We start from the raw sequence: 14,043 nt of genomic DNA, 5'->3' as shown, positions 1-14,043 counted from the left end.
GTGTGTGTGTGTGTGTGTGTGTGTGTGTGTGTGTGTGTGTGTTGTGTGTGTGTGTGTATATATATATATACATACACAATATTAAATTTGCTTTAATTCTTTTTTCATAAAATTATTAATGGCATTTCAAATATAATTCCGATATTGTTCTCACGATACAAAGTATTAGATGCTCTTAAGAAAACTGTGATTTTTCTCTCTCTCGCATCTCAAAGAAACAAAGTAAAATAAAATAAATAAAAGATACTTTTTATCTTTCATAAGATAGCACTCAGACCAAGTTTATTTTGTGAATAACAAAAGAAAACGGACGATCGATCGTTACAGCCGAGTAACGCTAACGATAACGCCATAATATACGATCGAACGAGATATCTCGTTTTAATTAATTACTGTTTAAGAGTCCTCGAGATCGACTAAAGTCGGCCACGAAGCTTTGAAAGAACGAGGGCATCATCTTAAGTTAGAGTATAAAGGTACGTAGGTCCCTACCTCCATTTTTACATCGACTCGTGTAATCACAACATAACTATGTCGCGTCAAACCGTCTTGCTAATAATGTTCACCTTTTTTTTGCGTAAATCTATATTAAAAAACATAACAAGAGATAATACGATAATATTCGTCACTTTATCCATTCTTAAATGTGTAAGACAAAGTATAGAGAGACGCAAAAGTCGCTACAAATTTCATTAAAAAAATAATGTGATAATAATTTCTGCAACTTATTCATTGCGACTTATTCATTTATCAATAAAAAGAAAAGAATTGTGTAAAGCTTAAAATTAAAAATTATATGTATATTACATGCATCTTTCTCTTTCTGTTGAAAAACTACTGTTTGCTTAAAATACATAATTTGACTTCAAATATATAAATATGAAAAAATAAGAACAAATCGGAGTAATTATATTTGTTGAAATAATGAAATTCTCCGTGACTTTTCTTCTACAGTTAAAAAAACAGTCATAAAAATTATAACATTTATCAACATTTTTCAACAACTTTAGATTAATTAATATTTCCTTTTGTTTGGATTTTTGATATGTTCTGTCTGTCTCCTAATTTCGAATTGACCTCTTTCGCTTTTATCATAATTCTTATAATAACATATGTGTGAAATAAATAATACTATACTATTAAAAGTACTGTTCTTTCATTAAATCATTAAACGATGATAATTTTCTTTAAAACATCATGCGATAAACAATAAGATTTTATATAAAAACATACATGTCTTTACAAAAATATTATATATATATATATATATATTAATATTAATGAAAACAATGTAGAAATAATAAATATTAGGATAAAGATGCGTAATGTATGTAATACATTTTTAATTATAATATTCAAATAACATTTTAATCATAAATATTCGAGATCAAAACGTTTAAAACAAAATAAAATAACATAATAAAAATTATTAGATTTGTTTAACTTAACAATTAATGTTAACAATTAGTGTTTATATAATATATATATATATATATATATATATATATATATATATATACATTTCACAATTGTGTGTCCTGCACGTAATTCATACAGTATTAGAAATTGAATTCATATAATACTGACAATGAGATTGATATTTGAGAGTTTTATTCTCTCTCGATCTTAAAATTATATAGAAATCTTAAGATAAAAATATTTTACTCTTTGGAAATAAAATTTGATTATATAACTCTTAAGTATATTCATATTTTTCTTCTGTTGATCACTAAATGTATACCAAATCTCAAATGTATTCACCTGAATTAAAGCAAAAAAACATCACATAATACAAACCCTTTAATACAAAGACAATAAAAGAAAACGCCTTCATATAGGCCCAGCTTAACAGTGATTATTTATGCGTTCACAACTGCCACAATAAACATTAAAAATCGTGAAGTTTACGTGAAGTAACATCGTTAGAACCCAAGTAAACTTGTAATTAATCTTGATTAATTAATAAATCTTCCTTGACTACTTAAACGATTACAATAAACGACGCGCCTCTTCTTTCCCTTCAGAAATCTCTTAAGAAAGAACATTATTTATGGAACGGCCTGACGCAAAGTAGTAGTGCAAAATCCTCGAGAACACGATCCTACACGAACAAATCTCGTATAATTCGCAACCCTAATCGCAATCGCTCAGCCACACCTGGGTTATCCATTTCGCGAACCCGTCTCTCGCTGCTGGCGTGAATTAATCAATTAATTTGGTAAATCGGCACTTTCCGCACGAAAGGCCCGACGCTCTCTTATTCCCGCAGAAATCCATTCGATATGCGACTGCAACGAGGACGTGTTGTTAACATGAGATGTTTTTTCTGTTAAACGAAAATCTGCGAAACGACGCAAATCCTAATAGGATTATTATCACAGAGGATAAACCGCGCGTCGATCCTCACGCTTCGATAACAATCGATTCGCGACGGAGTAGATCGCAAAAGAATATCCATGATAATTTGGATCTTCCTTGCAGATACTCCGTGAATTCCGAGTAACCAACGATCACATCCTCTGAGGAGCGAATCAATCGCGAATAGAATGCTGTTGAACCTGATGATGATCTCCATCTCGCGTGGCACATCGATGCGAACAATTTATTTTTATTACTGGAATTAAAACGCGAAAAATTCATAGCTACATAATTACGCGAATTCGAAGTAATATATAAATAAGTAAATAAATAAATATAAATATATATATATATATATATATATATATATATATATATATATATACAGGGTGTCCTGTAATTGGTGAAAAACCTGTTAATGACAGATTCTTAAGATCATTTGAAGTCGATTTTTCAGCGAAAATTTTGAGGGACATCATCATTATTTGTAAGTTTTCAATTTTTATCATTATATATCTTTGTAATTAAGCCTTAAATTAAAATTCTATTAGAGTAAACTCTATCTGAAATTAACTAAAGAATGTAGTTTTGGTAATTTTTTAACTCCAAAAAGTTTAATTTGCAAAAACGTCTTTTTTTCAATTATTTAGAACTCGGAAATTATTGATGCCTTGACATTTTCGCTAAGGAAAAATCGTCTCCAAATTATCTCGAGAATCTGCCATTAAGAGGTTTTTCACCAATTACAGGACACCCTTTATATATAAAATACCATTATTTTACATTTATTTATTTGTTTATTGCAAGTGTTTTTTAAATAATTACTTAATTTTTTTGAAAAAAGCTTAGATCGTAAAAAAAAAAAACTAAATCTACATATAAAGTAAAGCCTACGGCAGATGTACTTAAAGATATATGTTACTGTGTATTGTATTAGAAGATGTCGAGTCTGAAATTTAAACAAAACATTCGCTTCACAAAAAATACATAGCAACTGTATGATGATTGAGATTATGTAACAGTTGATAATTCCAATTTATTACTGTAATTATTATTGTAATAACGGCAATTTATCCAAAGAAAAAAGACTCCGACTAAAAATTTGTAAGAAAAAAATATTGCAAACAAAATAAGATTTATATTTATATATAATTGCTTGAAAAAAAAAGTGAAAAAGGTGCAAGAGATTTATGTATATAAATTCGCCCACTTCACCAAATACTAGACACGTAGGCTTTTTCAATTATTCAATTCACTCTTAGGATGCATGTCACTGGAAATAAATTTGTCCGCGATTCACCGGAGAAGATTGCTTTGTCGTAGTTTGATTCAGCGAGCATCTACGACGAAACTAGGCTGCGTCGTGGAAATCCGAACGCAAATCCGGAAAAATTGCCTGCACTCAGGGTTCATCCGGCGACCTCGAGCCGCAAACGGCCTGCCCTCGGCTTCACGCCGTATTTCAAGGCAAACGAAGCGAACGTAATCTCGGAAAATTGTCTTACGCTCGCCGACCGATCATAAATCACCTTTCCTCTTGACTAGTCCCGATCGTCAATCCGGCTTCGAATGATTCGATTGGTTTGCTTTTCATCATAATCTTCTCATGATAGAAAAAAAGAGAGGCTGCTTTTTCCTAAATGCAGCGAAGTTTTAAAATAGGAACTTTTTACGAGAAACACACAAATTTTGCATTATCGCTACAAATTACAGAAAATATTTTAATATTTATTATTAAGAAACTTAAAGTCCTAAATTATTGATTATATTAAAGAGTTGTTACGTCAAAGATGTATAAAAAAGAATGATTAAAAAATATTAGAAAACTATTTTAGTGTAAAAAATTGATGCCGTCGTTTTTCAAATGAATAAACCAACTCCAATCATAAGACTGGAATTCATTTAAATCTCAATCATCATACCAAGTTTTTTTCGTTATAAAAATCGATTCATATATATATATATATATATATATATATATATATATTCGAGGGTAGTAGTGCGAATCGCCGGAAGTAAATTTGTAGATTTTGTAAGCAAAACTAATGGCGCGTGAATTCAATGATATACTTGCAATCTCGATAATTTAGCGAGATTGTGCCAGTGAGTATTATAGTATATTTGAAACAAATCGATCCTATCTAAAGTTTCATATATAATAGCAACAAAAAAATAGCATAGTTTCTCTCTCTCTCTCTCTCTCTCTTTCTCTCTTTCTCTTTCTTTCTCCCTTTCATTCTCTTTCTCAGAAGTTATTTATAAAATAAATCCTTTTTCAAAATAATAATTTTTCTTTCCAAAATAAATAAATAAAACTTAAAACTTTTAATATAATTATATATATACTTTAAAGAAATTATTATAAATTTCACGTCGAAAAATACATAGAAATTTATTTTGCTTTTATCACACGCGCGTGTGTGTTCCAGTTTAATTCTTTAAACAAAAGTTCTTAATTTAAGTAAGAATTAAATGTATTTATCAGAATTATTTTTTCAATAAATCTTACATGAAAATTCGAATAAATGCAAGTTTTTGCACAAACAAACGATCGCGATATCACTTACGAAACTTCCGAAACATGCGAAACAAAAATGCGTAGCATTTTAACGGGTTAACAAGATCCACGACTACTTCCGGTGGTTCGCACTGCGCCCTTTAAAGATCGTGATTGATGGCTCACCGTTGCTTCGACCGTAGTCGACCGTGGTTCGTTCATCGGGTTCAGCAAGCACAGGTGTGGAGGAGGACGGCGGTGAGTTTATAGGTGAGTGGTGGTGTGATAATGCATGATTAACGCATTATCACACACAGACGATCGTGATCGGTTCTCGTGATCGTCGCGATTCAAACGGTCTCCGATACCGGGAGCGGTGGTTGCCCACCGGAAGTAGTCATGACGGGCGCGGTGTTGGCGGTGTTGGTGGGGGCCGGAAGTGGCTGTAGGGCCTGCATGTCGCAGAGGTGCGAATCGCGCTTCTTTAGGTCCTGGAACAAGTGGCATTTCGAACATGTTTGAATTTTCTCCCTTCTATTCTGCTCTTTCTCTCATTGCTATTTTTTATTTGTCATTTCGCGCTCTCTTTCTTTCCCTCTTTCTCTCTATTTTTCTATCTCTCTCTCTCTCTCTCTCTCTCTCTCTTTCTCACTTATTTTCTCTCACACCTTCTCGTTCACACTTGCATTTTCGCCGCTTTTACTCTAGCTTTCAATCGTTCTCTAGCTTCTAATTTTTAGATCCAGACTAAGCAAGTACGTATACATACGTCTATCCCCTCTTTTTTCTTTCTCTCTCGCTCTCGCTCTCTCTCTCTCTCTCTCGCTCTCTCTCTCTCTTTCTCTCTCTCTCTCTCTCTCTTTCTTCCTCTCTTTTTCTCTTCACTCCTCGTCCTCCTCGGGAAAGAAATGATCCTTTATGCTATAATTGAGCTGAGATGTCGATCGTATGAAATTACATTCCGATTTCGAGATTCAAGGGTCTTTGGTGATTTGACGGATTGGAAATGAACTGACATGGCCCGAACTGATGATCGACTTTAAACGATCTTCGAGCTCGCAAGACACGTATAAATCTCCCGAGGACGAGAGGTTCGGGAAAACTTTTGGATGATTTCCGTCACAAAAAGACAGAAAAAAACAAAGAGAGATCGAAAGATGAGGATGTAAAGAGTGAGACGAAGAAAGAATCACGCGTGCATTAAGAGAAACATGCGACGAATGAGAAAGAGACATAACGAGCGGGAGTAGTCGAGAGGAAATCAAGATACGAAGCATAACGACACAATACAATAAGAGGGGTAACAACAACAATTACAACAACAACAACAAGAACAATTCGAACATTCCATTACATGTAAAACACGAAGGTAGAAGGAAGCACAAACGATGCACAGAGCCGAATCAAGACGCTTTGCGTGATAACACGGTATATTTGTTCGGTTTGCTTGTTGAGATATATGCATATGTATTATTCAAATTAATTCAAACGCGCAGTTTAATTTAAGTCACTAGACGGAATTATTCTATTTGTGAAAATAACGTAACTTTAATTTAGAGATTAATAATAATAGCGGCCAATATATCTCTTCTTCAATATATCTTTTCTTTCAAAAATATCTTAATTCAAGATAAAGACATAATTATACGTATGTATACACAGCAACGCTGTATATGGATAATTTTTAACAATATAAAAATGACATATGTATGTATGTGTGTATCCTTATTTTACCAAAGTCACTATTAACCGTTAAATTATGAAGAGTTATGAATAAATTTAAATGTAAGAAGACGTGCGATGTATAAAAATTTATACAAGTCTTTAAAAAAATAACACATGCGATAAATTTCTGCCTAAAATATAATTAATCTTAATATTCTATAATCATAACTTTTAAATGATTATAATTTACCATGCTCGCGTTTTCTTTCTTCAAAGAAAATGTGTAATATAAATATATTATATATTAATATAAAACGGAATATAATTACTGTAACCTCCTATCGTATACAAGATAGTCAGAAGAACCTGTAGTATCCTTTTAGAAACAAAGATTCACTGCAGGATATTTGGCCTCCAGTAAAAATATCGCGGGAGATCCTTATGATGCGCATGCGAAGTGCGTTATAAGTCTTACAAGCGCAAATTGTAAATTAAATAGTCGTGATAACGCAGCGTAACAGTTACAACAAGCAGTCGTCATACTTTACATCGTTTCAAAGTTGAGTTTACAGCTCATCCTGGCAGCATCCTTTCAAACGTTTATCACAGAACTTTATCGCAATAATCGCATGGCTATTGTGTTGCACTTAACCAACGTAACTTTCTACGTTACGTCTTTCGTGATTAATAACAGCAGATCGCTCTTATCCGAGTTTAATTATACTATACTAGTAATTGCGCAGCGTAGTGGTAATCGTAAATCGATTTTGCAATTAGTAGCGTGAATGTGCCAAGATAACGATCGATTAGAGGAAGATAAAACGAAACGCAGTCAATTACTGCACGATTCATTCCTGTCTTATTTTATCTATCGAATGAAATCTTTGGAAAATTTATGTGGATGTTTAATTAATTTTTTTTTTAATTTTATACAATAGATAAATCTATTATATGAACACATTAAAGAAATCATGAGATATTTAAAAATGTCAAAAGCGCTCGCAAAATTTTTGTTAGAAAAGCAAGAGAGTAAATTTCTCTTTGGAAATTTAATAGTAAGACCAAATCATAAAATTACTTTGTAAATCTCTAATGTAATCTAATGTAATTTTGTTTTATTAAACAGAAACAATTTTATTAATTAACTCTGGATATTAAAATATTAATATCATTTTTCCTGTTTTATATTTTAACAGTTTATAACAAAACAGGGATATATAATATATAAATTAATATACTTATCGAGAGAATTAAGTTATAATATTATATACGTAATTTAATTAAATTTTATATTTAATTTTAGAGTTTTAATATAATTTATGTATTCCATTGTTGTTAATAGTTCCTAAGAGGATTCAAATAGAAAGAATAGAAACGTTAAACATATACATACGTATATGTCATATGTCATATCCTATTCTTAACTATATGCCAATTTCACACGTACTTTCTTAGACTCGCAAGCTAAAAATATTTAAGAATATCCTGCACGTGGCACATCAAGATTTGTGCAATATAGATATGCAATAGATATTTTTATATCCTTATAAATATTCAAATATCGCTGTAACGTTCAACAAATTTTTGGATATTTATTACTGTTATTTATTGTTCTTTAAAAAGCACATGTTTCACGTGAAAAACAAATTTACATGCTTGTATAATATTAAAATATCATTATTTTTAATTTTAAAAAATTCTGAAGAATAACAAAAATAAATAATTTAATGCACGCGTTTACTTTAATTAAACGCGTATTTTAATATGTTATATCATATATATATATATATATATATATATATATATATATATATATATATATATATACATATATATATTTCAATTAATATTTATTTATAATTTTTACAATAATTTTTCATATAGTAAAAAATTGCGGTATTATTAATATATTCAAAATATTGTAAATATAATATTATAATTACAATATAACTCAAAAATATATTTAAAAAAACTCACTGAATACACTCTGCTAAAAAATTAAAAATCCTTATCTGCACCGATAAATGTAATCGCGTAAACCGCAATGCAGTAAATTCTCAACAAATTTAAGACGCGTAAATCGACCGCAACATATCGCCACACACGTGCGACCCTTAATCCGTCGTGAAATCCTGAAAAGCGTCCGACCCAATAATTTCTACTCTACTACTCGACAAGTCCTGATAATTCCAACATCGCGAGACTTCATGCTGCGTCGCAGTGCAGTTGCACCTTGCATACATGCACGCGTAACTACTAAATCGTGTTGCCAGATCTCGCGCGTGTATCAAATGGATACTTGTAGAATAGTGTGTTCTAATATATGGTAGAGGCCACACGCGTCCCCCGAGACCAGAGCAACAAGAAAAGTGATGAATATTTTGTAGAAAAATAAGCAAAATTAGTATGTAGTTAGACTCGTAAACCATCATCAAGGGAATAATAATATGGTTTCTTTTTTCCTATTTTAAAAATGAAAAACCTAACTCTTTTTTAACAGAAAAATTTGAAATTTTATATATATATATATGTGTGTGTGTGTGTGTGTATGTGTGTGTGTGTGTCTGTGTAAAACTTACATTAGTTTTATCAAAAGATTAATTTTGAACAGTTCATAATTCATTATATAAATTAATGTAACTTAACCCTCTGCTCTTTTTCCTAAAAGAAAAAGTTAATAATAATAATGTGATTTTTGTTATACGTGTACATATAATCTTTTTTACAATTGCATGATAACAAAATCTCGTAGCTACTTCTATATAAATATAAAATATAAAACCAAAATGTCCAATTAAACACGAAATAAATCGTTATTTTCGTTATAGTTTAAAAAGAAAACGAAATTATTGGAATTTAAATAAAAATGAGATTCATGATGAAGCTATTTGCATCTCTTATTTCTCTCGTGGCACGTAAACGTCCGCAAATATTCAAGGCATATTCTTCTAATAATATCCGACGAATTTATTAATGCAACAAAACGCTCAAGAGTTTGAGAGTGACTTTATGAATCTTCAAGAACAACGTAGAATACAGCCCAAAATTATTTGTATATAAAACCGCGATAAAATGTATAAGCAATTTATATGCCGAAAAAATATAAATTATATAGATACTAAAAATTATTGAAGCGTATACTTTTTGGATTTCAAAGATAGAAACGTAAGTGACTTGCATTTCGATGCTTATTTATTATATAATTAATAAATCAATTATTATATAATTTATTATTATAGTATATATTATAATATATTATAATTATATAATTGTGTATTCTTTAATATGTAATTTAACAGTGTATGAAAGAAAATCAGAAAAAGAGTACCTGGTAGCAACGTTATAATTAAAATTGAATTTCCGAGATAATTTTTGACAATTTCATATAGGCGTGTACCGATATCTTAATGTGTAAAACATAAATATAAAACATGATTTACATATGATCTGACAATAAAATACCTTGTACAGCGTAATTTATCGATCGCGATAAAACGTGTAATCTGTGGTAATACTGATACATAATATAATCTGTCGAAAGCAAATTTATGATATGTAAATGCAAATGCAGAAAGTACGATCGATGAACGTAATACAAGCATATAGTGCTTGTTTTATCGCAAACACATCGCGCTTAATAATTGTGTTAATACTCTTTATGAAACCAACGCAAAAGCAAGCACTGTGTTAATTAAAATTTTGCAGAAGATAATGCAAAATTAGAAGATCACATATTAAGAAATATATATATATATATATATATATATATATATATATATATATATAAACATTATATATATCAATATTAAAATTCTTTTTACATAATTTGAATAACAACATATCGATAATTTAAAAGTAATAATTATAACAAAATTATTTCTCATTTACATTATATTTACATTACTTATAATTTTATGTTTAGTTTTATTTATAAATTTATTTTGTATTAAGAATATTTCTTTATAAGTAAAATTATAAGCCAAAAATAATTTAGGTTTATATTTATATAGTTAAGTTTGGAAGATTTAATAACTTCATCTTATTAAAAAGGAAATTAAAGACGAATTGATAACATAATGAAGTTAATCTGCGGTATAACATTGAGAATAATTTAAGCAAAACTTTACGTCACGCCTTTAAATGCATTCGTTTTAAACGATGGCTGTAAAAACATTTTTACGATTAAATTTATTCGATGTATTGACGTGCCAACGGGTTTATGCGAAATTTAGTAGACATTTATACGAGGATTTGCTTAATGCACCGCAGCTGCGAGCGAGCAATAGTAAATCCCACCGAAATAAATGCGCTGCTTTTGTTCTTTGATATAGTTAGTCATTTTCGTATAACGTCTAATTGCGTTTCACATGAAACACTATAGTCACTACAAATAAATTAGTTTAGTCTGTTTAATTTTCGTTTCCTTTGCAATGTTTTAGTATTATTTGAACAAGGTATTATTTTAATCTTCTATCTTCAGTTATACGTTGTATATAATATGTTATATATAACGTTTATTTATCTATTTACTTATTCGGTTATAACAAATAAAATATATTACATTGTAATAATAAAATATAACAGGGATTAAATAATCTCTAATATAATCAGTATACGTATAAAGTAATGATAAATATAAATAATAATAAAATAAATATGAATAATTTATATAAAATGTATAGAAAATATCTTCACACTAAAAGAGAACAGAAAAAAGCACGCGCATATAAATTAAAATATATGTAAAAGATGTAAAACTATTTCATAATATATACATATTTATAAAATTGATAATATACATAAAGTAAAAGATCTCTATAATAATAAAGTTTATAAACTTTAATGGATATAAAATACATAAATCCAAATAATTGAATTATTTAATTAATATAAAAACTATAATAAATATAAAATACACATAAACAATATTGAAAAAAATATTACAAAAAATAATATAAAAAATAAAAAAATTTACTATATAAAAAATCTTTCTGTTTTAATTTGAAGTTTATTTTGCTTTCTTCCAATTCATTTTACAAAAACTAAAGTAAATTTATTTAGTTCATTTCACAGTAAGGCGAAAAAGAAGAATTACAAGGTAGCCACAAGACTTCGATTAAAATTGCAAATGCTTCGACAACCGTTTACAAGTTTTACAAAATGTATTTAAGCAAACACGTGTTTTTTGTAACCCAAACTGCAAATATGCAGTGTTAAGATAGTCACTCAATCTATTTTCGATTATTTCAAATTAAATGTTGTTATGTATAATACAAACACAGCAAACTCACTTGTTTAACTATAGTTTCGTTCGTTACATGACATTCAAGATGTATTTTGTTAAGAACTTTTTATAAATAAAATTGTAAAATTATATAGAAAAACGATTATATTTTAAATTTAAGTTATTTTGAAAAATAAACATATAAAATTACAGTTACTCTCGCTTTTTAAAAATTTTTAATTAATTATACATCAAAATATCCTCTCTAGAATCATTTTTTTATTATATATATATATATATATATCTACATGTTGTGTACATATAACATTAATAATATAACTTTATAAAAAAATATGCAGCAAGAACAAAAATCCATCGTGTTGAATATGTACTTGCGGAATAAATTTATCGGTAAAATAAAAAACTCGAGAGAAAAGAGATACAACACACGGATAGGCTTGCCGTGAATGCAAATGCTGTAACAACGATTCGTCCTCTACCACCCGTTTGCAGAACGTTTAAAAAAATATTTTCGTGGTACACGTGTGAAGTGTATCGCAGGAGCATAAAAGAGAAAAAAGTGAGCGTTCGACTGCGATGGTATTTTTCAGACCGTAAAATCTCAAAAGAGAGAAATACGAAACTCTTGTATTCCAATCAACGACGCCTTCAAAGATCGCCTCGAAAGAAAATCGCGCAGATACGGAAAAAAGAAACAGAGCGAGAGAAACAAACGATCTATTCCACGGCTGTTGCTTTCGTTTACGTCCCTTTTACCTTCTGTTCCTTCTGACCCTTTCTTTCACGGTTTTATTTAGTTGAAAAAATACGAGAAGCGAAAGCCAGTCAGCGGTATTCAAATTTATTTATGTAGCTGGCAAAATATCGATATTTAAATTAGAACTAATATTATTTATATTATCTCATAATTTTTTTAAAAGTGAATAGATAGTATACATAAGGTCATATAAATAAGTTGTTTCAGGTTTTCCATAATTCATTTTAAAAATACATTTTATTTAATTTAAAGTTAATTTTTCTTTCAGAAAGATATCAAAGATATAATTTTTATTTATCATCAAAAGCTAAAAATAAATATAACAAAATTCTTTATTTTTTATTTTATGAAAATTTTAATAAAAAGCTTTAGTTAAGTAAAATTCATTTTAAAATTCGATTTGATCTCAAAGAATGTTATTGAAATATCAATAGTGGCAATTATAAAATGATTTTTATAAGACGTTTGTCTTTTTATTTCCAAACCATAATAATTAATATTATTCTAATTACAAAGAATCTTGTAAGCACATATTATGTATGCTTACAAAAGATTACATTTCCAAAACATCAAATTTTAAAAAATTCTTTGAAAAAGAGTTCTAAAAAATATTACACAATTTTTACATCGCTCATAATAACTTTTGAATTTTTTTCAAAAAAATAAAGATAGAAAAATCCAATCCAAACAGATAAACCATGTAAAAAGAAGGCTGAAGATCGAAGAGGATAGCGAAAATATTTTGAGCGTAATTTCTAAAAAAAACAAGAGCAATTTTTTCTGTGCGACCTTTCTTGCTCGAATAACCTTAGCTTGTTTTGTATAAAGTTTAAAAAAGAGGGCATCGAGATTGTTGCAAGTTTCAAGATACAATGAAACCGCAAAGATTACAGAGATGTACATATTATATGTATAAGGCGTTGTATTATAAAAAAAAAAAACGCAAAATATTATACATACATATTACATATAATACTGATATTTGTCGTCAAATTTTATATTCATCACTATTAAAATTATTGAAGTTTGACAAATTTCGGGGATTTTTCATAGAAATATTTGTATCTAATAAAAACAATAGCTCTCCAATATATTTTGCTTATTTAACTGAATTATAGCTGCAACATATATTCACACGAATGCGGAAAGTAAAAATTTCGTTTTACAATAATAAATCTGTTAAATAAAATATATCGACACTTAAATATTGATAAGTGTCATAGCATAAATTTATTAAGTTAGATTACAAATTTTTTTATCTACAGTATATAATATATAAATTTGATAAAAATACATACATAATTTTTTCCTGAGCTTTTTTTCATAATAAATCTCATAAATAAATCTCATTTTGTAGAAATCTCATTTTGCTAATTTTGTGAGCGTAATAAAGATTTAATGAAAGATAGGCATAAAAAGAATGATTGCCACATACTCTGCAGCATATCAAAAATTAATTAAATAAAAACTGTTTTAAAGATCAACCAAGAAATTTCATTGTGAATAAAATGATAATAATTA

The 14,043-nt window shown here is 28.7% G+C and overlaps 1 protein-coding gene across 9 annotated transcripts in view; it reads right to left on the bottom strand.

Moving 5' to 3' along the window:
• The window catches only part of Shal (potassium voltage-gated channel protein Shal), a 114,918-nt gene that overhangs the window by 12,713 nt on the left and 88,162 nt on the right, over positions 1–14,043 (bottom strand). For 3 of the 9 annotated variants that reach the window (XM_072894911.1, XM_072894910.1, XM_072894912.1), the window contains one exon: positions 1,539–5,346. The exons of 1 other annotated variant lie outside the window; for it this stretch is intronic. In XM_072894911.1, the coding sequence (XP_072751012.1) occupies positions 5,206–5,346 (141 nt within the window). In that variant the 3' untranslated portion in view covers positions 1,539–5,205. Of the gene's footprint in view, positions 1–1,538; positions 5,347–14,043 lie in introns of those variants that run through there. 5 more of the 9 variants (XR_012046962.1, XR_012046963.1, XR_012046964.1 and 2 more) reach the window with 5 other exon arrangements.

Source organism: Anoplolepis gracilipes, chromosome 6 (assembly GCF_047496725.1).
Source record: "Anoplolepis gracilipes chromosome 6, ASM4749672v1, whole genome shotgun sequence".
In the NCBI taxonomy this organism is placed as follows: Eukaryota; Metazoa; Arthropoda; class Insecta; order Hymenoptera; family Formicidae; genus Anoplolepis; species Anoplolepis gracilipes.
The sequence above is the reverse complement of the archived record's forward strand: the minus strand, read 5'-3'. Positions and strand labels throughout refer to the sequence as shown.